Source organism: Lonchura striata, chromosome 4 (genome assembly GCF_050655825.1).
Source record: "Lonchura striata isolate lonStrDom1 chromosome 4, ASM5065582v1, whole genome shotgun sequence".
In the NCBI taxonomy this organism is placed as follows: Eukaryota; Metazoa; Chordata; class Aves; order Passeriformes; family Estrildidae; genus Lonchura; species Lonchura striata.
In genome coordinates, this window is record NC_140706.1 from 1,043,687 (window position 1) to 1,069,188 (window position 25,502).

A 25,502-nucleotide genomic window follows, 5' to 3' on the forward strand; every position below is an offset into this window, starting at 1 on the left:
GCTCGCTATTAATTTGTTTATTACCAAAATTATGCTGAGATTAAACAAACTGCTGACGCTTTTATGTCGCTTAATGGGAAGAAAATGCTTCGGAGGGACTCAAACCACTACAGAAGGTTCAGAAAAGGGGAAAATAAAAAAGGAAAATCGGAGTCGGCAGCAGACTCGGGAATTTGTTCCTCTGTTAATTGGAAACAAAAGCCACTCGTGCTGCGCTGTCCCCAGCTTGTCCTCCCTGCATTGTCCCCGAGCCCTTCCACTCCCTCCCCGCAGATTTCCCCCTCTGCACTCCCAGCTGGGCTTATTTGGGCTTATTTGGGCTTATTTGGGCTTATTTGGGCTTATTTGGGTTTATTTGGCTTTATTTGGGTTTATTTGGGTTTATTTGGGCTCCTTGGCTCAGCCCTGGGCTCCGAGCAGTGGCATCAGGGGAGGCTTTGGGACCTCGCAGCCCTTCCAGGACACCTCCAAGCCCTGTCCCAGCTGCCCTTGGCCATTCCAGGGATGGGGAATTCCTGCCTGGAGCAGCCTGGAGAATCCAGGGAATCCCTCTGGCTGCCCTGGGACTCTGGCAGGGGTCAGGAACCCCCCTGGACAGAGCCCCCAGAGACACTGGCTGTGATCTCTGGCCATGGAAAAGAGTTTTCAATCTTACAGGATCAATTACCAGCTCTGAGTGTTTGATATCAGTAATAATTAAGTGTGGCACGAGTGCAAAAGTAAAATTTTAGGATTCTAGATGAGGGGTCCAAAGGGGACAAGCTGGAGGAAATTGGGTGTGCCTTGTCCTTTTTCTCCTTCTTCATGCCCTCCATGTCTCACTGTGGTGTTGGCATTTTTCTGTGGGTTCAGGCTGGGGACACACTGTCCAACGTAGGTGACAGATATTGGCACGTTCTTGTAAATCCAGCCCAGGGAGTTTCTGGTATTGAATGTTTGTCACATCCCACTGAGGGCAGAGCCCCACACGCTGCCCTGCAGGACAGAGCTGGGCAGGGCAGCAGAACATGTGAGAGATAAACAGAATAAACAACCTGGAAACCAGCACAGACCAATTCTGGCTTCTGCTTTGGCAGCGGGGCTGACAGACAGAGACTTTCTACAATCAATATCATCAATACCTCAGATTCTGACAGCCTGGGACACTGGGAGTGTCCCTGCTGCTCCAGGATGGGATGGGATCCCCACTGGGTGGGATTTGGGTCCCTTCCCACCCAAACCCCCCTGGGACTGTCCCCTCCTGCCTCTGGCCGTGTCTGGAGGAGATTTCTACCCGAGCTCGGCGTCTCTGGGCTTTTTCTGGGCTCTGCCCCCCAAATCTCCCCTCTTCCCCCAGTGTTGGCTGCTGGGGGTGGATGTTGGAAATTCAGGTGGACGTGGTGGGAAAAATGCTGATGTCTGACTCAGCTCAGCAGGCTGAATGATTATTTATTATAACTGTGCTACAATACATTAATAGACTAGTTAAAGGAGATACTAAAACTACAAACCTACTTGTTCTAACCCCCAAATCTAACTCACAACTCGTGTGAGAGCCCAGCCCCAGGTGGGTTGGATTGGCCACCAGGCTCAAACAATCCTCACCAGAACCCAACCAAGCATCACCCCAGGGAAACAATTCTCCAAGAACATTCCACATGGGAAAACAAGGAGCAGAAACAGAAATTGTTTTCTCTTTCTTCTCTCTGTGGTCCTCTATGAAAAGTCCAGAGAGAGGAGGATGTCCCCAGAGGTGGAGTCGTGGCCGAGGGCCCCGGGCAGTGCTGAGGGCCCTGGGGGCAGGATGGAGGTGGGATGGTCACCAGCCACCCCTGGCACTGGGCGGATTTTGGGGTGCCTGGCAGTGCCAGGGGTTGGATGGATGATCCCCGTGGATCTCAGGATATTCCATGATTTTCTGACCGTGGCACAGGATGGATTTTGAGGTGGCTGTGCAGGGCCAGGAGTTGGATGCACAATCCCCATGGATCTCAGGTTATTCCATGGTTTCTGACCCCTGGCAGGGGTGGATTTTTGGGTGCTTGGCAATGCCAGGGGTTGGATGGATGATCCCTGTGGATCTCAGGATAGTCCATGGTTTCTGACCCCTGGCACTGGGTGGATTTTGGGGTGCCTGGCAGTGCCAGGGATGGAAGGGATGATCCCTGTGGCTATTCCATGGTTTCTGACCCCTGGCAGGGATGAATTTTGGGGTGCTTGGCAATGCCAGGGGTGTGATCCCTGATTCCTGTGGATATTCCATGGCTCCATGGCTTTCTGACCCCTGGCACAGGATGGATTTTGGGTGTCTGGGCAGGGCCTGGAGCTGGACAATCCCTGTGGACCTTGGTTTCTTCCATGATTTTCTGACCTCTGGCACAGGGTGGGATTTTGGGGTGCTTGGCAGGGCCAGGGGTTGGATGAATGATCCCCATGGATCCCAGGATATTCCATGGTTTTCTGACCCTTGTCAGGGGTGGATTTTGGGGTGCCTGTGGTTGGCTGGACAATCCCCATGGATCTGTTATTCCCTTATTTTCTGGCCCCTGGCAGGGATTGATTTTCCTGGAAAAGGATCCTGGAAGGGCAGGAGAGCTCAGGAGGGCTGGATTTTTTTGGGAAAATGATCCTGGAGGAGCAGGAGAGCTCACAAGGGGAAAGATCAGGGCTGGATTTTTATGGAAAAGGGATCCTGGAGGATCAGGAGAGCACAAAAGGGGAAGGATCAGGGCTGGATTTTCCTGGGAAATGATTCTGGAGGAGCAGGAGAACTCAGGAGCGAAGACCCAGGGATGGATTTTCCTGGAAAAAGATCCTGGAGGATCAGGAGAGCTCACAAGGGAAGATCTCCCATCATATTCTGGTGTTTCCTTCCTGTGTGACACCAAACTTTATTTTTTCCACACTAAAGTTTGCCTAAATATGAACAAAAGAACAGAATTTCCAATAACCGAAGGGTCTTAGCCATCAGGCATTTATTTCTCAGCTTTGCCACCTCCAAAGGGAATTTTCCCTGGACATTTGAAATATTTTGGAGGTTTTTTCCCCCCATTTTCAGATGTGAATCCCAAATTTGCCTTGGCACAGGAGCGCGTCGTTGCTGCTGCGGGTTTTTATTGTTTCGGGTTATCCCTGAATGCAAACACAACTGCCCCACCTTTATGTTTTTATGGGAATTCTCATTTTTGAGGCCAGGCCCCTCTGGAGTCACCGAGCCCCTGCAGCACTAGGTGGCACTCGGGCTCCAAATTTCACATCCCAGCGGCCAAAACTCCAGGAAAACGTAAGGAAAAGGAATCCCAGGAGGTTTTCCTCCCGCCGCCTGCTCTGGCCTCTTGTACACTGAGTTTGCAGAGCTTTTACAAGCCTGGGGTTCTTCTTCTGCCACGCTGAGAACCTTCTGCTGAAGCTGCAGACCTGAGGGGGCTGAAAGAATAGTAATGAAATAGTAATGAAATAATAGTATTAAATAATAGCGTTCAATAGTAATGAAATAATAGCATTCAGTAGTAATGAAATAATAGCATTAAACAGTAATGAAATAATAGCATTAAATAGTAATGAAATAATAGTATTAAATAATAGCATTCAATAGTAATGAAATAATAGCATTCAGTAGTAATGAAATAATAGCATTAAACAGTAATGAAATAATAGCATTAAATAGTAATGAAATAATAGCATTAAATAGTAATGAAATAATAGCATTAAATAGTAATGAAATAATAGTATTAAATAGTAATGAAATAATAGTATTAAATAGTCATTAAATAATAGTATTAAATAGTCATTAAATAATACCATTAAATAGTTATTAAATAATAGTATTAAATAGTAATGAAATATTAGTATTAAATAGTAATGAAATAATAGCATTAAATAGTAATGAAATAATAGCATTAAATAGTCATTAAATAATAGTATTAAATAGTCATTAAATAATAGTATTGAATAGTCATTAAATAATAGTATTAAATAATCATTAAATATAGTATTTAAATATTAAAAATAGTATTTAAATATTAAATAGCATTAGTAGTAGTACTATAGTTTTAGTATTATAGTATTAGTAATTAAATATTAAATAGTATTAGAATTAAATAGTAATTGAATTAGATAGGAATCAAATTTTCTCCAGTTTTTAGCTCTGTCTTGGGATTTTTTTTCCTGTTTCTTGGGTTGCAGGGATGGGATTCTCCAAAGGGAAGAGCAGGAAAAAGGATTTCCTGTGTCCACCTGCATTCCTGGGCTCCTGGATCTTTCTGGAGCTCCTTGCTGCTGTCATTAATGATTTTTTAATATTTTAATCTCACAGCTTGGTCAGTCTGTCATTCCCATCTTTCCTCTCTGGTCATTCCCATTTTTTCTCTCCAAAGGCTGCCTGGAATCCTCTGTATCCCTAATTAATTTCTGACCCAAGCTCAGATCCATGGACCTCACTCCAAGCTTAACTCTCGGATTAGGAGGGAATTCAGCTTTTCCCAAAACCCAAAACTTCTCAAAGGCAGGGCCAAGGGTGGGATTGCCACAATCCATTAGAAATCCCTGGTTTTGCTGTAAAAAACCAGGAGAGCAACCCCGGAATTCCCAGAGTGGGACTTGGGACCAAGGAAACATTGGAGGGATGGAAATTTGGTTTTCACTTCCATCCTGGTATTTTGGTTTTAGGCTGAAGGGAGGGCAGGGATGGATGGGATTTTGGGAAGGAATTCCTGGCTGGGAGGGTGGGGAGGGGCTGGGCTGGAATTCCCAGATTTGCTGGGGCTGTCCCTGGATCCCTGGAGTGCCCAAGGCCAGGTTGGATCCACCTGGGACAGTGGGAGCTGTCCTTGCCCATGGGATGGGATTGAAGATCCTTTCAATCCAAGCAATCCTGGAATTCCATGATTTAACACTAGAAAAATTTCGTGTACTGGATCCGGATTTCTCGGGCTGAGGTGGCCCTGCCCATCTCCAGCTCTGTTGTTCTTTTATCCACAGGGGTTAAAACTGGGCTGGCAAAATTTGGGGTGTGAAAGGAAGGGGATTTGGGCAGCTCTGTCCCTCCTGCCCTCGGAGCCCAGGGAACATCCAGAGGATTCTCCAGGTGGGATTTCCGGGATGGCTCAGCTCAAAAGCAAACCTTTGTTTCAGGTGCTCATGGCACGTTCTGGTCTCTGAGGGAACACAAAATGGTGGGAAAAGGGAAAAAAGGGTTGGAATGGAAACATTCTGAGCCTGGTTTGTCTCTCAGGGAACACCAAAATGGTAAAAAAGGAAAAAAAAAAGTTGTAATAGAAACATTTCAGGCCTGTTCTGGTTTCTCAGGGAACACCAGAATGGTGGAAAAAGGGAAAGAAAACTTGGAATAGAAACATTTTAAAACCCAGTTTGATGTCTGGTTTACGAGCTGTCCCTTTGTCCCAGGAGGGGATTTTTGGGGTCAGGTTTTGGATGATCCTGGGTGAGGAACATTCCTTTTTGTTCCTTTTGGGGTCATGCTTCGGACGTTCCTGCTGGATCCTGGCAGCAGAACTGGGGATGCTGAGCTGGGTGTCCAGAGGGCGTTTTTGGGGTCAGTTTTGGATGTTCCCAGTGGATCCTGGCAGCACAGCTGGAGCTGCTGAGCTGGGTGTCCAGAGGCTGTTTTTGGGGTCAGTTTTGGATGTTCCTGGGTGAGGAACATTCCTTTTTGTTCCTTTTGGGGTCAGGTTTGGAAGTTCCTGCTGGATCCTGGCAGCAGAGCTGGAGCTGCTGAGCTGGGTGTCCAGAGGGCGTTTTTGGGGTCAGTTTTGGATGTTCCTGGGTGAGAAACATTCCTTTTTGAACCTTCCTGCTGGATCCTGGCAGCAGAGTCTGGGATGCTGAGCTGGCCTGTCCAGAGGGCGTTTTTGGGGTCAGAGTTTCTGTGTGAGGAACATTCCTTTTTGTTCCTTTTGGGGTCATGCTTCGGACGTTCCTGCTGGATCCTGGCAGCAGAACTGGGAATGCTGAGCTGGGTGTCCAGAGGGCATTTTTGGGGTCAGTTTTGGATGTTCCCAGTGGATCCTGGCAGCACAGCTGGAGCTGCTGAGCTGGGTGTCCAGAGGGCGTTTTTGGGGTCAGTTTTGGATGTTCCTGGCAGCAGAGCTGGGAATGCTGAGCTGGGGATGCTGAGCTGGGTGTCCAGAGGGTGTTTTTGGGGTCAGTTTTGGATGTTCCTGGGTGAGGAACATTCCTTTTTGTTCCTTTTGGGGTCATGCTTTGTTTGGATGTTCCTGCTGGATCCTGGCAGCAGAGCTGGAGCTGCTGAGCTGGGTGTCCAGAGGACAGTTTTGGGGTCAGATTTTGGCTCATCCTGGCAGCAGAGCTGGGATTGCTGATCTGGGAATGCTGAGCTGGGAATGCTGAGCTGGGAATGCTGAGCTGGGAATGCTCAACTGGGATTGCTGATCTGGGAATGCTGATCTGGGATTGCTGAGCTGGGATTGCTGATCTGAGAATGCTGAGCTGGGATTGCTGAGCTGGGAATGCGCAACTGGGATTGCTGATCTGGGAATGCTGATCTGGGAATGCTGATCTGGGAATGCTGATCTGGGATTGCTGAGCTGGGAATGCTGATCTGGGATTGCTGATCTGGGATTGCTGAGCTGGGAATGCTGATCTGGGAATGCTGATCTGGGAATGCTCAACTGGGATTGCTGATCTGGGAATGCTGATCTGGGAATGCTCAACTGGGATTGCTGATCTGGGAATGCTGATCTGGGATTGCTGAGCTGGGATTGCTGATCTGGGATTGCTGAGCTGGGATTGCTGAGCTGGGAATGCTCAGATGGGATTGCTGAGCTGGGAATGCTGAGCTGGGAATGCTGATCTGGGATTGCTGAGCTGGGATTGCTGAGCTGGGATTGCTGAGCTGGGATTGCTGAGCTGGGAATGCTCAGCTGGGAATGCTGATCTGGGATTGCTGATTTGGGAATGCTGATTTGGGAATGCTGATCTGGGAATGCTGAGCTGGAAATGCTGATCTGGGAATGCTGATTTGGGAATGCTGATCTGGGAATGCTGATCTGGAAATGCTGATCTGGGATTGCTGAGCTGGGATTGCTGAGCTGGGATTGCTGATCTGGGAATGCTGATCTGGGAATGCTGATCTGGGATTGCTGAGCTGGGAATGCTGATCTGGGAATGCTGATCTGGGAATGCTGAGCTGGGATTGCTGAGCTGGGATTGCTGAGCTGGGAATGCTGAGCTGGGATTGCTGATCTGGGAATGCTCAGCTGGGATTGCTGATCTGGGAATGCTGATCTGGGAATGCTGAGCTGGGATTGCTGATCTGGGAATGCTGAGCAGGATTGCTGAGCTGGGAATGCTGATCTGGGATTGCTGCTCTGGCTGTCCCCACAGGTCCGTGTACGACGGCGAGGAGCACGGGCGCTTCATGGAGAAGTTGGAGGCGCGGATCCGCAACCACGACCGGGAGATCGAGAAGATGTGCAACTTCCACTACCAGGGCTTCGTGGACTCCATCACCGAGCTGCTCAAGGTCCGGGGCGAGGCCCAGAAACTCAAGGTGGGAGAAAACACAGGGTGGATGCCAGGGAAAAGTGTTCTGCAGGAAGGGCTGGTGCCTTGGGAAGGCTGAGCTGGAACAGAGGCTGCATGGGATTAAAGAATAAAGCAGGGATTCATTAAAAGGATCTGATCTCCTCAATGGACAGAATTAAAGAACAAAGCAGGGATTTATTAAAGGATCTGATCTCCTCAATGGACAGAATTAAAGAATAAAGCAGGGATTTATTAAAGGATCTGATCTCCTCAATGGGCAGAATTAAAGAATAAAGCAGGGATTTATTCCAGGATCTCCTCATGGATCCACCTTGGGCAGCACCAGAGCCCAGGCAGGGCTGCACCCAAATGACCCAAAATGGTCCCAAAATGCACGAGTGCTCCCGGGGCTCTCCCTGGGATCAGTTCTGCTCCATTGGCACCTTGGAGTTCATTGTCCCATTCCAGCTCCAGCCCATCAGTCCCACCCTGCTTGTTTTTCTCTCTCCAGCCCACGGTGTTTGTGCTCCTGGGCTGAGATTTGGATCATTTGTCCTTGGTGCCCAGCTGGAGCAGGAATTGTTTTGTCTCCCTACTTTTCATCATCCCCTAAAATGAAACCCAGACCCACACACTAAAGCAGCACAGAACCTGAAAAATGTAAAACCTAAACCTGAGGGTGATAAGGTTCTGCAGTTCACTCTGCTGGGGGAGTCCCCGTCCCTGGTGTGTTTGACAAAGCCTGGATGTGGCTCTGGGTGCCAGGGCTGAGCTGAGGTGCTGGGGCTGGGCTGGACTCAGTGGTCCTGAAGGTCTCTTCCAGCCTGGTGGTTCTGTAGAAATCCTGCCCTGAGCAGCTCTTTTTAGGTGGCCCCACCTCGAGCACTCTGGGATTCTCAGAACCACATCAATCTTATCTCCTTTTATCCAAGACATTTCTATTTAAAAAAAAAATAAAATATAACTATTTATTTTAATTCTTCCTGGAGCAATGGATTGGCTATCAAAAATTTAGCAATTATTTGGCCAAACTGGACAAGTGTGGTGCATTAAAAGCAGCAAGGAACTTAAAGCCAAGCCTGTTTTCATTAGGAAAAGTGCTTTTCCTCATGGATCTCATCCCAGTTTCTTGAGCTATATTAAGTCTCGTGGCCTTTAAAACTGTGCAGAAAGCTGAGGGAAAGGTGGGATTTACCCAGTTCTTGGAAAAGTGCTCAGTCATGTGTGGAAAAAGCCATTTGTGGGATGAGAATTTGGAAGAGAGGCGGGAAGGAAACTGGAGATGCTTCAGGGAAAGGGACCAGGAGGCTGGAGGTGTCTGGGGTCAGCTGGGCTTGGGGCTCAAGCTCGGTTCCTGTGCCTTAAAATACAAATATTCCAGATTTGGGGAGCACACGAGTGTCAAAACCTTCCTGGTTTTCCTCCACAAACCCAGGAGAGGCGGCTGGGCCATCCCCTCCTGCAGGAACAAGGTGGGACCTGGCTTGGAAATCCAAAAATCCCTCCCAGAAGAGGCACCTGGGGAATGGGGCTCCCAAAAAGGCATGGGGTGTCCCCAGGAAGCAGCTCAGGGAGGTTCTCTGGCTGAGTGGAGCCTGTCCTGGTGGGAAGGACATTCCTGGGAATTGAGGAGGAACCGTCCTGGTGTTCAGAGTGAGGGAGACTGGGAAAGCTGAAGCTGTAAATCACAGAATCTGTCAGAAAAAAAACAAATTTTTGTGGAGAAAAGGGAAGAACTCGGAGTCAGGGTGCTGACTGCTGCTTTTAACACATTTATTTATTGATTTAAAGCTACCTGTGGCATTTCCCAGCAGGGTCTTTATTTGACATATCCAAATCCCCATCCCAAAAAGGGGTTTCCTCTCAGGAACACCTTCCTGAGGGATGTCCTGAGGAGAATTCATCCATCAATTCATTGCAGGATGAATGAATTCCACAGAATTACTGTGAAATAAGTCCTTTTTTCCCTTTAAAAAAAAAAAAAAAAATCAAGCCATTGTTTCCAGCCAAGAATTGCACATTGTTTGTTTGCCGGGAGCTGGTTCCCATCCTGCCACCAGCCCCTTTGTTGGTGGCTCACTGTGAAGTCCGTCCCTGTCCCCTCAGGATCTCCCTTGATTTCCAGGCCTGCGCCATCCATAAAGACAAGCACATGGCACAAACATCCCCGGGAAGTCCTTTCGGAGAGGCCGAGCCCTCTTTGTGAGGCTTTCCCCGGGGAAGCAGCTGCGGACGGAGCGCTGAGGGCGGCTTCGGTTCCAGCCATTCATGCTCCATGGCGGAGGGGCCGCGGCTGCTGCCGCCCTGCTCGCCGCTGCTCCTGCCTCTGGGGCCGCCTTGGAGCACACATGTCCCTTGTGCTGCCCTGCGTGTGTCACCTGCCGTCGCCGGGGCTCTCGGGCGGCGCCGAGCGAGGCAAAGCCGGGCACGGCCTCGCCCGGCATCTTCGTGCCCGGGCGCTGCGTGGCGGCGGAATTCCCTGGGGAATGTCGGCTCCTGCAGCGCCAGCGGCCCGGACACGAGCCGGAGGTGGACAAGAGGCCGCTGGGCTGTGGCAGCTGGGCCAGGGCAGTGTCCTTGTCCCCAGGGATGGGCAGATCCCGAGAGCCCCGAGGGGCTGGAGCCCGGCCAGGGCAGGGAACGGAGCTGGGAAGGGGCTGGAGAGTTCCTGAGGAGCTGGGAAGGGAATGGAGAGTTCCTGAGGGAGCTGGGAAGGGAATGGAGAGTTCCTGAGGAGCTGGGAAGGGAATGGAGAGTTCCCGAGGGAGCTGGAGAGGGGCTGGAGAGTTCCTGAGGAGCTGGGAAGGGAATGGAGAGTTCCTGAGGGAGCTGGGAAAGGGCTGGAGAGTTCCTGAGGAGCTGGGAAGGGAATGGAGAGTTCCTGAGGGAGCTGGGAAGGGAATGGAGAGTTCCTGAGGAGCTGGGAAGGGGCTGGAGAGTTCCTGAGGAGCTGGGAAGGGGCTGAGCCTGGAGCAAAGGAGGCTCAGGGGGACCTTGTGGCTCTGCACAGCTCCTGCCAGGAGGGGACAGCCGGGGGGATTTGGGATCTGTTCCCAGGAACAGGGACAGGAGGAGAGGGAACGGCCTCAGGGATCCTCGGGGAATTGCCTCATGCAATTGCCTCATGGAAATTCCTCATGGAAAGGGCTGTCCAGCATGATGGAGGCCCTGTCCCTGGAGGGGTTTCAAGGCCCTGTGGATGTGGCACTTGGGGACGTGGGGCAGTGGGGATGGTTGGACTCTGGATGGTCTTCTCCAGCCGTGATGATTTTGGGATTCTGTGGTTTCCAGCTGCCCTGCTGTGGCTCAGCAAAGAGCTGCCATCACACTCATGGCATGGACAGAATGGTGGAATTTTGGGAATAAGGAATTCCTGGCTGGGAGGGTGGGGAGGGGCTGGATGGAATTCCCAGGTTTGCTTTGGCTGCCCCTGGATCCCTGGAATGTCTAAGGCCAGTTTGGATGTTGGGGTTTGGAGCAGCCTGGGGCAGTGGGAGGTGTCCCTGGCCATGGAACTGGATGGGATTTAAGGTCTCTTCCAACCTTCCAACCCAAACATTCCATGATTCCCTCTCAGCTGTGTCATTCCTGGTGGATTTTTATCCCTCCTCATCCAGTGCTGTCCCAGGTGGGGCTGTCCCCTCTTCTCCAGGAATCTCAGCTCACCTGGCTGCCAGGTCCTTTCTGACCTGTCAGTCATAAACCAGAGGTGATTCCTTCTTGACTTCATGGAATCCCAGAATTGCTCAGGTTGGAAAATCCCTCGGAGCTCATCGAGTCCAACCATTCCCAGCCCTGCCCAGGCCACCCGTGCTCCGTGTCCCCAGGTGCCACATCCATGACTTTAAATCCCTCAAGGATGGGGAGTCCACCCCTGCCAGGGCTGGACAACACTTCTGGTGAAGGAATTCCCCCTCATGTGTAGGGAAGAGTGCTGGGAGCAGTTTTTGGGATTCCAGCATGAAGGATGGCTCCGGTGGCTGGCGGTGGGAGTCACCAGCAGGGACAGGGACACATCCAGAGGTGGCTCTGTTCCCAGGGTTCCTCTCCAGCCCCCCTTGCTGCTCTGGGATGATCCCAAGGACTCTGTGAGCCCCCTGCTCCCTGTTCCAGGGGTGAGGGTGAAGGAACAGCTTGGCCATCCCGTGTTGGAATCTGAGGAATTGATGATTCTGAGATTGTAGAAAGTCTCTGTCACTCAGCCCCGCTGCCAAAGCAGAAGCCATAATTGGTCTGTGCTGGTTCCAAGGTTGTTTATTCTGTTTATCTCTCACATGTTCTGCTGCCCTGCCCAGCTCTGTCCTGCAGGGCAGCGTGTGGGGCTCTGCCCTCAGTGGGATGTGACAAACATTAAATACCAGAAACTCCCTGGGCTGCATTTACAAGAACGTGCCAATATCTGTCACCTCCGTTGGACAGTGTGTCCCCAGCCTGAACCAACAGAAAAATGCCAACACCACAGTGAGACATGGAGGGCATGAAGAAGGAGAAAAAGGACAAGGCACACCCAATTTCCGCCATCTTGTCCCCTTTGGACCCCTCATCTAGAATCCTAAAATTTTACTTTTGCACCCGTGCCACACTTAATTATTACTGATATCAAACACTCAGAGCTGGTAATTGATCCTGTAAGATTGAAAACTCTTTTCCATGGGCAGAGATCACAGCCAGTGTCTCTGGGGGCTCTGTCCAGGGGGTTCCTGAGCCCTGCCAGGGTCCCAGGGCAGCCAGAGGGATTCCCTGGATTCCCACAATCCCACAAATCCCCGGAGCGCTCCCGGTGCTCGTCCCTCCCGTGCCACCTGGCTGTCCCCTCTGGGTGTCTGGCCTGGCTTAGCAAACCCCAGCTCTGCAAAGCCCAGCTTAGCTGCGTGGGGTCTGTGTAAACAGCCATCCCTCTTTTCATCCAGGAGACTCCAGGAACAATCCCAAACACGGCCCCTTGTCCCCCAAAACCCCCGGAGCGTGCAGGGATCTGCTCCCTCCTGCTTTTCCCTGGAGCTGGGTAATTGTAACAGCAAAGCCCTCTAGCCGGCGTCGCTTGAGGAGTGGTTTTCAATTACCCGACACGGATTCCGTTTTTCTGGTGGGATTTTCGGGATCTGAGCAAATCAAATAATCTTTGGAAGAGATGCTGGGCTCCTGCTCGTAAAAGCTCCGTACATCATAAAGGAAATGAGCAGGTTTTGGGGAGGGCAGGGAGCCAGCAGAGCCGGAGCTGCTGCAGCAGGGAGAGAGATGGGATGCAGATGCTGGAGGGGAAATCATGGAGAACTCCTTTCTTGCACCCTGGGAAGTTTGGGAAGTGCCATGGCTGGTGTGGGAGTGAAAGGGAGCTCCGAGGTCGGGTGGTTCTGCTGCCACAAACCTTCCTGGTGGAGGCTGGGCCAGGGGGGAAATCGTGGTGGTGGCCCAGGAGCTTTTCCAGTAGGGAAAAAACCAGCTCCTGAATCAATTTGATGTGGATGAACCCAAAGTTCCCTTCTGTGTGGACTGGTGAGCTGGAAAAGGACAGAGATTGTGGGATCATGGAATTGGTAAGGTTGGAAAAGTTGCTCAAGATCTTCAAGTCCAGCTACCACCACGTTCCCACTGAAGCCCATTCCCAAGTGCCACATCCACAGGGTTTTGAACCTTTCCAGGGATGGAGACTCCACTGCCTCTTTGGGCAGCCCCTTCCAATGCTGGGCAGCCCTTCCCACGTGGAAATTCCTCCCAATATCCACCCCGAGGCTCCCCTGAGGCCGTTCCCTCTCCTCCTGTCCCTGTTCCTGGGAACAGATCCCAAATCCCCCCGGCTGTCCCCTCCTGGCAGGAGCTGTGCAGAGCCACAAGGTCCCCCTGAGCCTCCTTTGCTCCAGGCTCAGCCCCTTCCCAGCTCCCTCAGGAACTCTCCATTCCCTTCCCAGCTCCTCAGGAACTCTCCATTCCCTTCCAGCTCCCTCAGGAACTCTCCATTCCCTTCCCAGCTCCTCAGGAACTCTCCAGCCCCTTCCCAGCTCCTCAGGAACTCTCCATTCCCTTCCCAGCTCCTCAGGAACTCTCCATTCCCTTCCCAGCTCCTCAGGAACTCTCCAGTTCCTTCCCAGCTCCCTCAGGAACTCTCCAACCCCTTCCCAGCTCCCTCAGGAACTCTCCAGTCCCTTCCCAGCTCCTCAGGAACTCTCCATTCCCTTCCCAGCTCCCTCAGGAACTCTCCATTCCCTTCCCAGCTCCCTCAGGAACTCTCCATTCCCTTCCCAGCTCCTCAGGAACTCTCCATTCCCTTCCCAGCTCCCTCAGGAACTCTCCATTCCCTTCCCAGCTCCTCAGGAACTCTCCATTCCCTTCCCAGCTCCCTCAGCTGTTCCCTGCTGGATTTCTGCTCCAGGATGTTTTTTTTACTTTCCCAATTGCCCTTGGAGCTCCTCCTGCTCCTCCATCCCCATCCTGCTGGAGACTGGGAGAGCCCCACGTGCTGTTCCTTCCCTGGGGTGAAATTAGTTTAAAATTCCTCATTTTCATGATTATTCCAAAGGAGGGAAATCTCTCGGGTGGTTCTGTGAGCTCTCCCACTCCTGGAAATCCTTTGAGGGCTCTGTCTCCCACCTCGTGGTGTTTTCCAAGCTCTGGGAAAGGTTTTGCTTCCAGAAGGAGCAGGAAAACGGGCAGGAATTTGTTCCTGAAATGGGGCAGGAATGCAGCAGCAGCTCCCACTGTGGGGAGAGCCTGGATTAAAAAAAAACAAACCTTTTAGAGGAATGAGCCTGGATATGAACATTTCCAGCTTCAGGAGTTGCAGAAGGAGATTTTGGGGGAATAAAGGGGTTTTATGGCATGGAAATCTGAGAGTGATGTGAAATCTCAGAACTCTGGATTCCCTGGAGATCTGGAGCTGGGAATGCTGGCTGGGACGTTTGTGTTGGTTTTTCCAGCTGTCCCAGCCTGAACTCAGGAGAATTCCCAAAGTCGTCTTCCCACTCATTGGCTGAATAATGGGAGAACTCCTGATTTTCCATCCTACTGAGCCCCAAAATCCCCTTTGTTCTCCTGTGGGCTGGGAAGGGCTGGGCTCTTCCCACTCCAGGGAATCCTCAGCTTTGCCAAGTGGGAAAATTTGCAGCTCTGAGCCCCAGCTTGGTGGGATAATCCAGAAAAAATACAGAGTTTTTTTATCCCAGGTATATAAAAATATCTTACACCAGGCAGGAGCAAAGATCCATCCAGAGGAAGATGAAAATCCTTAAGGAAGTTTTATAAGGATTTCTGTAAAAATATGAATAATTATTTCTAGGGAAAGCTCCTGGTAAAGAATCATTTCCTGCTGGGATATGAAGGAGATAAAACCTAAATGGATTTGATTTGCTGATGTGGAAGGGAATTAATTCCTCCCTCACTCAGGTGAAAACTGGAGTTTTCCAAACTGGATCCATGAGAACTCCGGCATTTTGAGGCTTCTATTCCTCTGAATTAATTCCTATTGCTTTTCCCTTTTCTCCAGTGGCAAAGAGGAAAATCCCTGGATTTGTCCCCCAGTGGCAGTGGCTGTTAACTCGGCCATAAACAGCTTTTCCATGGAACGGGAGCTGTGGGGAGGGGTGGTGTTTATGGACAGTTTGTTTTGGTGGGAAGAACATTGTCCTGATTTATGGGATGTGCTTTGTGCTTTTCCCAATATTCCCACAGAACCAAGTGACAGACACCAACCGGAAGCTGCAGAACGAAGGGAAAGAAGTAAGTGATGGATCCAGTCGTGGAATTACAGCCTGGACTGGTGTGGGAGGGAGAATTCCCTGCCCAGCCTGGCCTTGTGTCCTCGGTGTTCCCTTTTCCACATTGTCAGGGTTTTCTCTTGGAGTCTGAGCCTTGAGAAATCCCTTTTAACTTCGGGAGGTGATAATTCCCTGTCCAACCTGGCCTTGTATCCTTGGTGTTCCCTTTTCCACATCCCAGGATTTTCTCTTGGAACCTGAGCACTGAATAATCCCTGTTAACTTTGGGAGGTGATAATTCCCTGTCCAACCTGGCCTTGTATCCTTGGTGTTCCCTTTTCCACATCCCAGGATTTTCTCTTGGAACCTGAGCACTGACAAATCAGATTCAGCTTGGGATGAGGAAAATTCCCTGTCCAGCCTGGCCTTGTGTCCATGGTTTTCCCTTTTCCACATCCCTAGGATTTTCTCCTAGAACCTGAGTACTCAAAAATCTCTGATATTTTTGGGATGCGAGCATTCCCTCCTTGATTTTCCCTTTTCCACATACCCAGGATTTCTCTTGGAGTCTCAGCCCTGAGAAATCCCTGTTAACTTTGGGATGTGAGAATTCCCTGTCCAGTCTGGCCTTGTATCCTTGCTTTTCCCTTGTCCCCATCCCAAATTTTTCTCTTGAAGCCTGAACACTGAATAATCCCTTTTAACTTTGGGATGTGAGAATTCCCTGTCCAACCTGGCCCTGTATCCTTGGTGTTCCCTTTTACACATCCCCACATTTTCTCCTGGAACCTGAGCACTGAAAAATCCCTGTTAACTTTGGAATGTGAGAATTCCCTGTCCAACTTGGCCCTGTATCCTTGGTGTTCCCTTTTCCACATCCCAGGATTTTCTCTTGGAACCTGAGCACTGAAAAATCCCTGTTAACTTCGGGAGGTGATAATTCCCCTTCCAACCTGGCCTTGTATCCTTGGTGTTCCCTTTTCCACATCCCAGGATTTTCTCTTGGAGTTTGAGCCCTGAGAAATCCCTTTTAACTTTGGGATGTGAGAATTCCCTGTCCTGGCCCTGTATCCTTGTTCCCCCTTTCCCACACCCCCAGGGTTTTCTCCTGAGCCTCATGGAATCCCTGTTAACTTTGGGATGAGAGAATCCCCTGTGAGCGAGCGGCCACATCCTGCCTTTGAGAACCCAAAACCTTGGAAGAGCTGCCTAAAACGGGAAGGGGAAATAACATTTTGGAATCCACAGGATGTGCTCCGAGGCCGCTTCGATGCCTTTGGTTTTGCTGCTCCCTGTTTGAGATCCAGGGAATTCCGGGAAGTTCCCCTGGAGCCGCCCCCGTCCCGAGCTCAGGATATCAGAGCGGGGTTTTTGGGGTGGACCCAGGGGTGTTTGCTGATCCTGAGGGAGCTTTTCCTGCTTTTCCAGCTGATCCTGGCCATGGAGGAGCTGAGGCAGTGCCGGCTGCAGCAGAGGAACATCTCGGCCACGGTGGATAAACTCACGCTGTGTCTCCCCGGTGAGGAACCTCCTCGTTTTTGGAGCCCTTTGGTGGAATTCCCAATTTTTTGCTTCCTTTTTGGAGCTGTTTGGATTCCCAGCTGGGTGCTCCTGTCTCAGAGCTGTGTTTTCCTTCTCTTCCCAGTGCTGGAGATGTACAGCAAGCTGCGGGAGCAGATGAAATCCAAGAGGTAAATCTGGGCTGAGCTGGGGTCTGAGGGGAAAACTCCAAGGAATTGTTTGGTGCTGGACAATTTAAGGAGAATCTCAGCAGTTCAAAACCAGCTTTTCCAGGTTAAATTTCCTGGTTTTTGGCTGCTTTTCCTCACAGTCCTGCTCAGCCTCCTGTGGTCCAGCCGAGAATGGGGATGGCAGCAGGCTCAGATTTTGGGAATTAAGTTGGATGTTCCTTGTTTTTTTATGGAAGCTCAATATTGTGCATGGAACCAAGGCATGTTACCAACTGAATTTCGTTCCATGAATGCCACAACCCAAATCTTAATCCAGCCTGGGAGATCCCAGGGAATGTGTGGGGAGTGCAAACAGCTGGAAACATCGGGGGGTGGAAGTTGGGGAGACAACTTCTGCTGTAGGAATAATTCCTCAGCACTTGGTGCCTCGGGAATGCTGGGCTGTAATTCCAGGAGTTTCCCCACCCTGCATCTGCTGGGATGCTGAGGGATGAAAACTCTGGGATCTTGGCAGGAATCCTGGGGAGGTTTTGTTTATAGCGCAGTCTCGCAAACGGTGAGGTTTGTCGCGCTTCATGTGACAAATTGAAAAATGGGGTTGTATCTCTCCCTCTGCAAGGTGTTTGAAGGATAAACTGTTTAATTAAGAAATGATACTTCAATTATTTTTACTTTTAACTCAGTAATTAACTACTTGGGCTTTGTAATGGGGAGTTTTTATTTAATTGTACAATACTACTTAAACTTACAAAGAAGAAGGTGAAGAAGGATGAGCTTTTGCTTTAAAACTTTTATCTCATTTTATATATTTTACTGTATTCTAAAACTTTAAATTCTATGTGATATTACATACTTCTATTTAAACTACACACTTAGAATTTTATTTTTATTATTTAACTTTGGAAGCTTTTTTTAACGGTCTCAGGTTAAATGTAGTGTTTTCTTGGGGGTCAGTTAGCACAGAAAGCCTAAAATTCTCAGTGACCAGGTGTCATTTAGGGAGGTGATGCAAAGCTGATCATGAAATTACTGATAATAAATTTTGCTTTATACCCTTTTTTATGGTTTTGAGCCTGCTTTGCCTTTCTCCTGATCCTCCCTCACAGCAGGAATTGGCCAGCACCGAACCCGCCACACTCCTTGGTGCATTGGGCTGGGAAATCTCAAAATTGCCAAAATCACAAATTGAACCAAAACTGTGAAAACTCCCCGTGAGGTCCCCTTGGTGGGGAGACTTTTTAAAAGAAAGTGCTGGAATTGGGGAGACTTTTAAAAAATTCTATGCTAGAATTGAGAGATACAGGACTTCTGTTTTTTTCACTTTTCAGGTTGTTGCTTATTTTTTCTCTTATCTACATACCAGACTTAGCCTACAAAGAGAAAGGCACTAAAAAAGCCACAAGACACACAGGTTTAAGGTTTTTAAAAACTATTTTGTTCAATTAACTCTTGGAACGTATTTTATTTCTACCTTTCTGCCAAAAACTCATTATTTGTCTGTCCGTGCAACGTCTGGATCGCGGTTCTTCCTAACCAATCACCCATGCCACCAACACTGCAGAAAATGGAGCAGAGGAAGAACAAGGAGGTCAGACAGCGCCCAAAATCCTCCACCTTGTCTCCTACCCACCTCCATATAAAAACCCCAAATTTGGAGCTTTTCATGATCAAGTTTATTACTGTATTTCACGCGCTCGTGGGTTCCAATTCCTCCCCAAGCCTTGGAAGCTTTCCCCATGGGCGGAGGTTAAAAGCAGCGTTGTGAGTTTGCAGACCCCAAACTGGGCAACTCCCGGGGGCTCCCCTGGCAGGGGGGACCCTCCTGGAGCAGTTCTGTGCCAGGAACGAGGGGCACATTGGACTTTCGTGGTCTTCAGCTTCTGTTTATTGTTACCTTATCAAAACTTCAGGCTCTGTGTGCAGGAAAAACAGCACAGAAATGGCCAACGACCTCGTTCTGCAAAGTCTTTTTAAGTCTAATCAAAAAGTAAACTACCCAATTAAGAAGTGACACCTGAATTATTTTCCTTTCCAACCCAATAACTGAGCCTAAAGACCCGCAATGCAGATTTTTCTGCTCCGTTACAAGATACCACCTAAGCCCAAGAAGAAGGAGGAAGAAGAAGAAAGAAGAAAGGAACTGGAGACAACACCCTGTGTCCTCCATCTTGAAACCATCTATAACATCCTAAAAATCCTAAAACCTAAATTTCTCAGCCATGTGACATTCTCCACTACTCTCTACAATCTATTTCACATATTTGTGGTTTCTAGTTTACCTTGAGGATTTGGAAGTTTTCTCCATGAAAGAGGGTCAAAGTCAGTGTTTTCCTGGGAGTCAGAGCAGCCCAGGGCAGACAGAGAAATATTCCCAGTGCCTTGGGTTTCCACACAGTGTTCTCCTGGGCATCTCAGGACAGGCAGAGAAATATTCCCTGTGCTCCAGGACCAGGCTTCCACCAGCTGCTCCCAACCTTTCCTGTGGCAGGCACATCCTTCTCTCTCTCAGGATTTTTCATAGAGGAGCACAGAGAGAAGAAAGAGAAAACAATTTCTGTTTCTGCTCCTTGTTTTCCATGTGGAATGTGTTTGGAGAATTGTTTCCCTGGGGTGATTGCTTGGTTGGGTTCTGGTGAGGATTGTTTGAGCCTGGTGGCCAATCCAATGTGGCTGGGCTCTCAGAGAGGGTCACGAGTTGTGAGTTAGATTTGGGAGTTAGAACAAGTAGGTTTGTAGTTTTAGTATCTCCTTTAACTAGTGTATTAATGTATTGTAGCGCAGTTATAATAAATAATCATTCAGCCTTCTGAGCTGAGTCAGACCTCAGCATTTCTTCCCTCTGGGTTCATCTGCATTTACACCATCTCCCTGCTCCCCCAGGCACTACCCGGCCCTGAAGACCCTGGAGCACCTGGAGCACACCTTCCTGCCCCAGGTGAGCCACTACCGCTTCTGCAAGGTGATGGTGGACAACATCCCGCGGCTGCGCGAGGAGATCAAGGAGCTCTCCATGTCCGACCTCAAGGACTTCCTGGAGAGCATCCGCAAGCACTCGGACAAGATCGGGGAGACCGCCATGAAACAGGTGGGATTTGGGACCTTTTGGTGGGAATTGGGATTGGAGAGACCGCCATGAAACAGGTGGGATTTGGGACCTTTTGGTGGGAATTGAGACCGCCATGAAACAGGTGGGATTTGGGACCGTTTTTGGGAATCGGGATTGGAGAGACCACCATGAAACAGGTGGGATTTGGGACCTTTTTTGGGAATCGGGATTGGAGAGACCACCATGAAACAGGTGGGATTTGGGACCATTTGGTGGGAATTGAGATTGGAGAGACCACCATGAAACAGGTGAGATTTGGGGATGTTTGGTGGGAATTGAGATTGGAGAGACCGCCATCAAACAGGTGGGATTTGGGGACGTTTTTTGGGAATCAGGATTGGAGAGACCACCATGAAACAGGTGGGATCTGGGGACGTTTTTTGGGAATCGGGATTGGAGAGACCACCATGAAACAGGTGGGATTTGGGGCCAATTTTTGGGAATCAGGATTGGAGAGACTGCCATGAAACAGGTGGGATTTGGGGCCCTTTGGTGGGAATTGCCAATTTTTTGGGAAGAGGTTGGAGGTTCACTCGTCGTGTGGAAGTTCTGTTTCTGCAAGGGCTGTGGGTTGAATTTGGGATTCTCTTGCTGGGTGAGGAATGGTTGTTCCTTCCCTGGTTGCTCCTGGAGTTTTATCCTGGAGTTTTATCCTGGAGTTTTATCCTGGGTTTTCGGCTGCTGAGAAGTGAGGAGCCCTTGTGTCCTTGGCTCCTCCCTGCTGGAGTTTTCCATGGTTTGTGGCAGTCTGGGAGGTGCATTTGGGGTGGAACTGGTGCCTTGTGCAGGCTGCCCTAGAACAGGGGCTGGGCAGAGCTAAAGAATAAAGCAGGGATTCATTAAAAGGATCTGATCTCCCCAATGGACAGAATTAAAGAACAAAGCAGGGATTTATTCCAGGATCTCCTCATGGATCCACCTTGGGCAGCACCAGAGCCCAGCCAGGGCTGCACCCAAATGACCCAAAATGGTCCCAAAATGCACGAGCGCTCCCGGGGCTCTCCCTGGGATCAGTTCTGCTCCATTGGCACCTTGGAGTTCATTGTCCCATTCCAGCTTCAGCCCATCAGTCCCACCCTGCTGGTTTTCTCTCTCCAGCCCACGGTGTTTGTGCTCCTGGGCTGAGATTTGGATCATTGTCCTTGGTGCTCAGCTGGAGCAGGAATTGTTTTGTCTCCCTGCTCTGTGCAGAGAGCTCAGCGTCCCATAATATAAAAAGACCCACACACTAAAGCAGCCCAGAACCTGAAAAATGTAAAAACTAACCCTGAGGCATCACAACTCCCCATAACTCCATTTTCCACTCCTATTTTCCACTTCCCTGCATAGGGAATTGGTGCTGCTGGGAGACCTGGAGACATTGGGTTGATTTCCCCAGTTTTGGGATTAAAAAAGCAAAGAGTTTATGCACTGCAATTCCATTAATTTTGCATCCCAAATTGATTTTAAATCCTGTCCAAACCTGGCTGGTGCCTCCTTTGCCTTTTCTGTGGTTGTGTCTATGAAGGATGAGCTGATGTACTGAACCTCCCTGGCTGTGCCTTAAACCAGGAATTGCCTTTCCCACTCCCACGGAATATTTGGATTTCATCTCACCCCAGCCGGGAGCAGGGCAGGGGGAGGCTCTGGAGCTGCTGTTGAGGAGGTTTTGCAGCTCTGCTGGAATTCAGGAGCAGGGCAGGGAGCTGTTCCTGCCAGGGCCACCGAGATCCTTCCCTGCTGCCGATGGATGCTGAATTATGGGAAGGACTTGGTTGGAATTCTCCAGGAGCTGCTGGGATTTTGCTGTTGTGTTTGTGGGCAGGGACAAAATCAATTTTGTGTCTTACAACCCCAGCCTTTCCCTGAAACAGCCTGACTTGAGGAGTTTATGAATTAATTAAATTCCCTGTATTTCAGTGTCTTTTTTATCTTCCAGACCCTTCCTGGTTTTTTTTTGGGAAAGCAAACCCAGCCTTCCCTCATGGAATGGAGCTGTGGGGAGGGGTCGGTTGGCATCTGAGAGTTCAGGAAACTTTTTATTCAGATTAAACTTCCTGAAGGTGCAGAAACCCTTCCCAATCCAGATGTGCTTCCAGCTGTGCACGGGGGTGGTGCCTGGGAAGGCTCCAGGTGCTGGATTTACCTGAGGCAGCAATTCCTACGGCAGAATTCCCTATAAAAATTCTCCTTCAGTTCCTTGTGGAGGCAGAGCTTTGGGAAGAGCCTTCCTTGTTCCCTACGGCAGGGAAGGAACTGGAATTCCATTTCTTTTTGGTGTCAAATTAATGCAGTGAACACTTTATGGAATTATTTTACCTTTTTTATCCCCTGAAGGATATTTGTCAATTTTTGGGACATCACAGGGTGGAGGTGTTGTCTGGTAGCTTCCAGTTCCATGTTCAGGTTTCTGGGAGAGGATTCCAATCTCCTGGCTCTGTGCTGATGGATGAGGAGGGATGTGGATTTTAGGTGAAAAATTTAAAGAAATTTCCATCATTTCAGCACCTTTTTTGCTCTTCTGGTCGGAGAAACTTCTATAATTTTATTTCCAACCCACAGCACTGCTCTTCCCACCCCTCCTGCTCCTGTGGCTCCGTTCCTTCTTGTAGTGGTTTTTGTTTGCTAATTTGGAATTTTGCTGCTTTTGGGATTTTTGGTTAATGTATTAATGAGTGTGGTGGGTTTAGTGTTGGTTAATTATTAGTGCACTTGTTTTTTGCTGTGAGGGGTTAGGAGAAAAGTAAAGTAGGTTTAAAATTTTTAAAGGATATAAAGAAAATTTTACTGACAGGAACTAAAGGAAAAAAAAATAAAAATTAGAACAAAACCTTCAGATCACATCTCTAAAAGCTTCACATCACTTCCATAAATGTCTTTTATACAAAACCAAAATGCTTCTCCGTCTGTCACTCTGAGGGAATCCTGTGGCTTCTCCTGGGGTTTTCTTCATTAATTCCAGCCTTTCCTCCTCCTCCTCCTCTTCCTCCTCCTGGTATTCCCAGCTCTGGGCGTGCTGGGGGTTGGCTGCTCCTGCCCTGCCCAAATTCAGGGATGGGGGCAGCGAGTGGGAGCAGCCTGGAATGGGGGGCACTAAAATTCCCTGGAAATAATGGAGGGGAGTCGGTTCCTCGTCCTGTGGGGGACAGAGCTGGGGAGCAGCTCTGAATGGTGTTCATGGAATGGGTTGGGATGGAAGGGACCTTGAGGATCATCCCATTCCACCCCAACAATGGCAGGGACAGCTCCCACTGCCCCAGGTGGATCCAACCTGGCCTTGGGCGCTCCAGGGATCCAGGGGCAGCCCCAGCAAATCTGGGAATTCCATCCAGCCCCTCCCCACCCTCCCAGCCAGGAATTCCTTGCCAAGATCCCAGCCCAAGCTCCCCTTTCCCAGTGGGAGCCATTCCCTGGCTCCTGTCCCTCTGTCCCTTGTCCCCAGTCCCTCTCCAGCTCTCCTGGAGCCCCTCCGGCGACTTTGAGCATTCCCTGGAATTTTCCCTTCTCCAGGGGACCATTCCCGGCTCTCCTGGAGCCCCTTGTCTTTCATTTCCCTATGGATGACAGAGGGAATTTTGCACCTCCCAGCTTCCCCAAATCCCAGCCTCCCAGTGTTTCCTGGGAGCGATGTGCAGCCTCCGGGAGGGTTTGTGGGAGCAGATCCATCCCCAGGTTGGAGGCTGTGCTTTGGGGAGGGAGCTCCCCGTGCCCTTTCCCTCGGAAAATCCGTCTGGGAGCGATCTGGAGCCGGAGCTCGGGGCCGTGTCCATCCCTCAGCCCCGGGGACGGGGCAGGAGGAGCGGGGCAGCGTGTCCCTCCCAGTCTGACCAGTATGGATGGCTGGGTGATTTCCCTGGATGTGCTCAGGGCTGTGGAAAGGAGCGGAGCTGGCGGGAGGCCCGGGGAGCCGCGATTGGCAGCCGCCTCCACTCGGTTTAAATTAGGATCATATAAATTCCTTTAAAATTGTTTGATTTCAGCAGCGGGAACGGAGGAGGCCTCGCTACAACGGGAGAGGAAATGGGGTTTTTGTGAGGCTGCAGAAGCGAGGCCGACAAGGGCCGAACGTTTCATTTGGTGATAATCAGGAGGATCTGGCGGCCGCGCTCCCGGGATCGGCAGCGCGGGATGGACCCGGCGAGGCGCTCCCACCGAGCAGCTCTCCCTGCCCTCCTTCCCTCCTGGCTCGTATCCTAATCTGAGTTTTATTTCCTAAATTCTGGGGGAATTCGCCGCGTTCCAGATCTCGTTGTTAATTGTTAATTGTGGGGCCTGGCGCAGATGAAGGGAGCTGCGCGCACTTGAACTCCGCGTGGACTTTGGCCCGTGAACCTGCGTGTGTGTTTGGGTTTTGGTGGGGTTTTTACAGGGCTCTGAGCTCCAGGCCTGAATTACATCCCGTTAACACGTGCCGATATCCGGCCCGGCCTTTATTATCCCTCTCCAGGCTGGAATGTGCCGAGGAGGCCGCTGGGGATGGAGCTGCTGCGAGCCAGGGGCCAAAACCAGCCCAGGCCAAAGGCAGCCACGGATCCAGTGCTGGGACAGCCAGGAGTGGCCCCGCTGCCTTTCCAGAGGGCAGGAATAGCAGGAGCTTGTTTATGGGAATCACCGGGATGCAGCAGCTGAGCTGGGCTTGGGCAGGGGGCGTTGGGACAGGCTGATCCAGGATGGACTGGGACAGGCTGATCCAGGATTAATTGGGACAGGCTGATCCAGGATTAATTGGGACAGGCTGATCCAGGATGGACTGGGACAGGCTGATCCAGGATGGACTGGGACAGGCTGATCCAGGATGGACTGGGACAGGCTGATCCAGGATTAATTGGGACAGGCTGATCCAGGATGGACTGGGACAGGCTGATCCAGGATGGACTGGGACAGGCTGATCCAGGATGGACTGGGACAGGCTGATCCAGGATTAATTGGGACAGGCTGATCCAGGATGAACTGGGACAGGCTGATCCAGGATGAACTGGGACAGGCTGATCCAGGATGGACTGGGACAGGCTGATCCAGGATGGACTGGGACAGGCTGATCCAGGATGGACTGGGACAGGCTGATCCAGGATTAATTGGGACAGGCTGATCCAGGATGGACTGGGACAGGCTGATCCAGGATTAATTGGGACAGGCTGATCCAGGATTAATTGGGACAGGCTGATCCAGGATGGACTGGGACAGGCTGATCCAGGATGAACTGGGACAGGCTGATCCAGGATGGACTGGGACAGGTTGATCCAGGATGAACTGGGACAGGCTGATCCGGGATGGACTGGGACAGGCTGATCCGGGATGGACTGGGACAGGTTGATCCAGGATGAACTGGGACAGGCTGATCCGGGATGGACTGGGACAGGCTGATCCGGGATGGACTGGGACAGGCTGATCCAGGATGGACTGGGACAGGCTGATCCAGGATGGACTGGGACAGGTTGATCCAGGATGGACTGGGACAGGCTGATCCAGGATGGACTGGGACAGGCTGATCCAGGATTAATTGGGACAGGCTGATCCAGGATGGACTGGGACAGGCTGATCCGGGATGGA

General features: G+C 50.4%; 2 protein-coding genes across 14 annotated transcripts in view; both read left to right on the top strand.

The window, feature by feature from the left end:
• Nucleotides 1-25,502, top strand: part of LOC146767478 (uncharacterized) — an 81,548-nt gene that overhangs the window by 38,844 nt on the left and 17,202 nt on the right. The gene's annotated exons all lie outside the window — the stretch shown is intronic.
• EXOC6B (exocyst complex component 6B) overlaps nt 1-25,502 on the top strand; it is a 284,486-nt gene that overhangs the window by 28,328 nt on the left and 230,656 nt on the right. For 12 of the 13 annotated variants that reach the window (XM_085577334.1, XM_085577337.1, XM_085577336.1 and 9 more), the window contains 5 exons: nt 7,345-7,510; nt 15,151-15,198; nt 16,605-16,695; nt 16,822-16,867; nt 19,748-19,952. In XM_085577334.1, coding sequence (XP_085433460.1) covers nt 7,345-7,510; nt 15,151-15,198; nt 16,605-16,695; nt 16,822-16,867; nt 19,748-19,952 — 556 coding nt within the window. Of the gene's footprint in view, nt 1-7,344; nt 7,511-15,150; nt 15,199-16,604; nt 16,696-16,821; nt 16,868-19,747; nt 20,056-25,502 lie in introns of those variants that run through there. The other variant, XM_085577346.1, reaches the window with a different exon arrangement.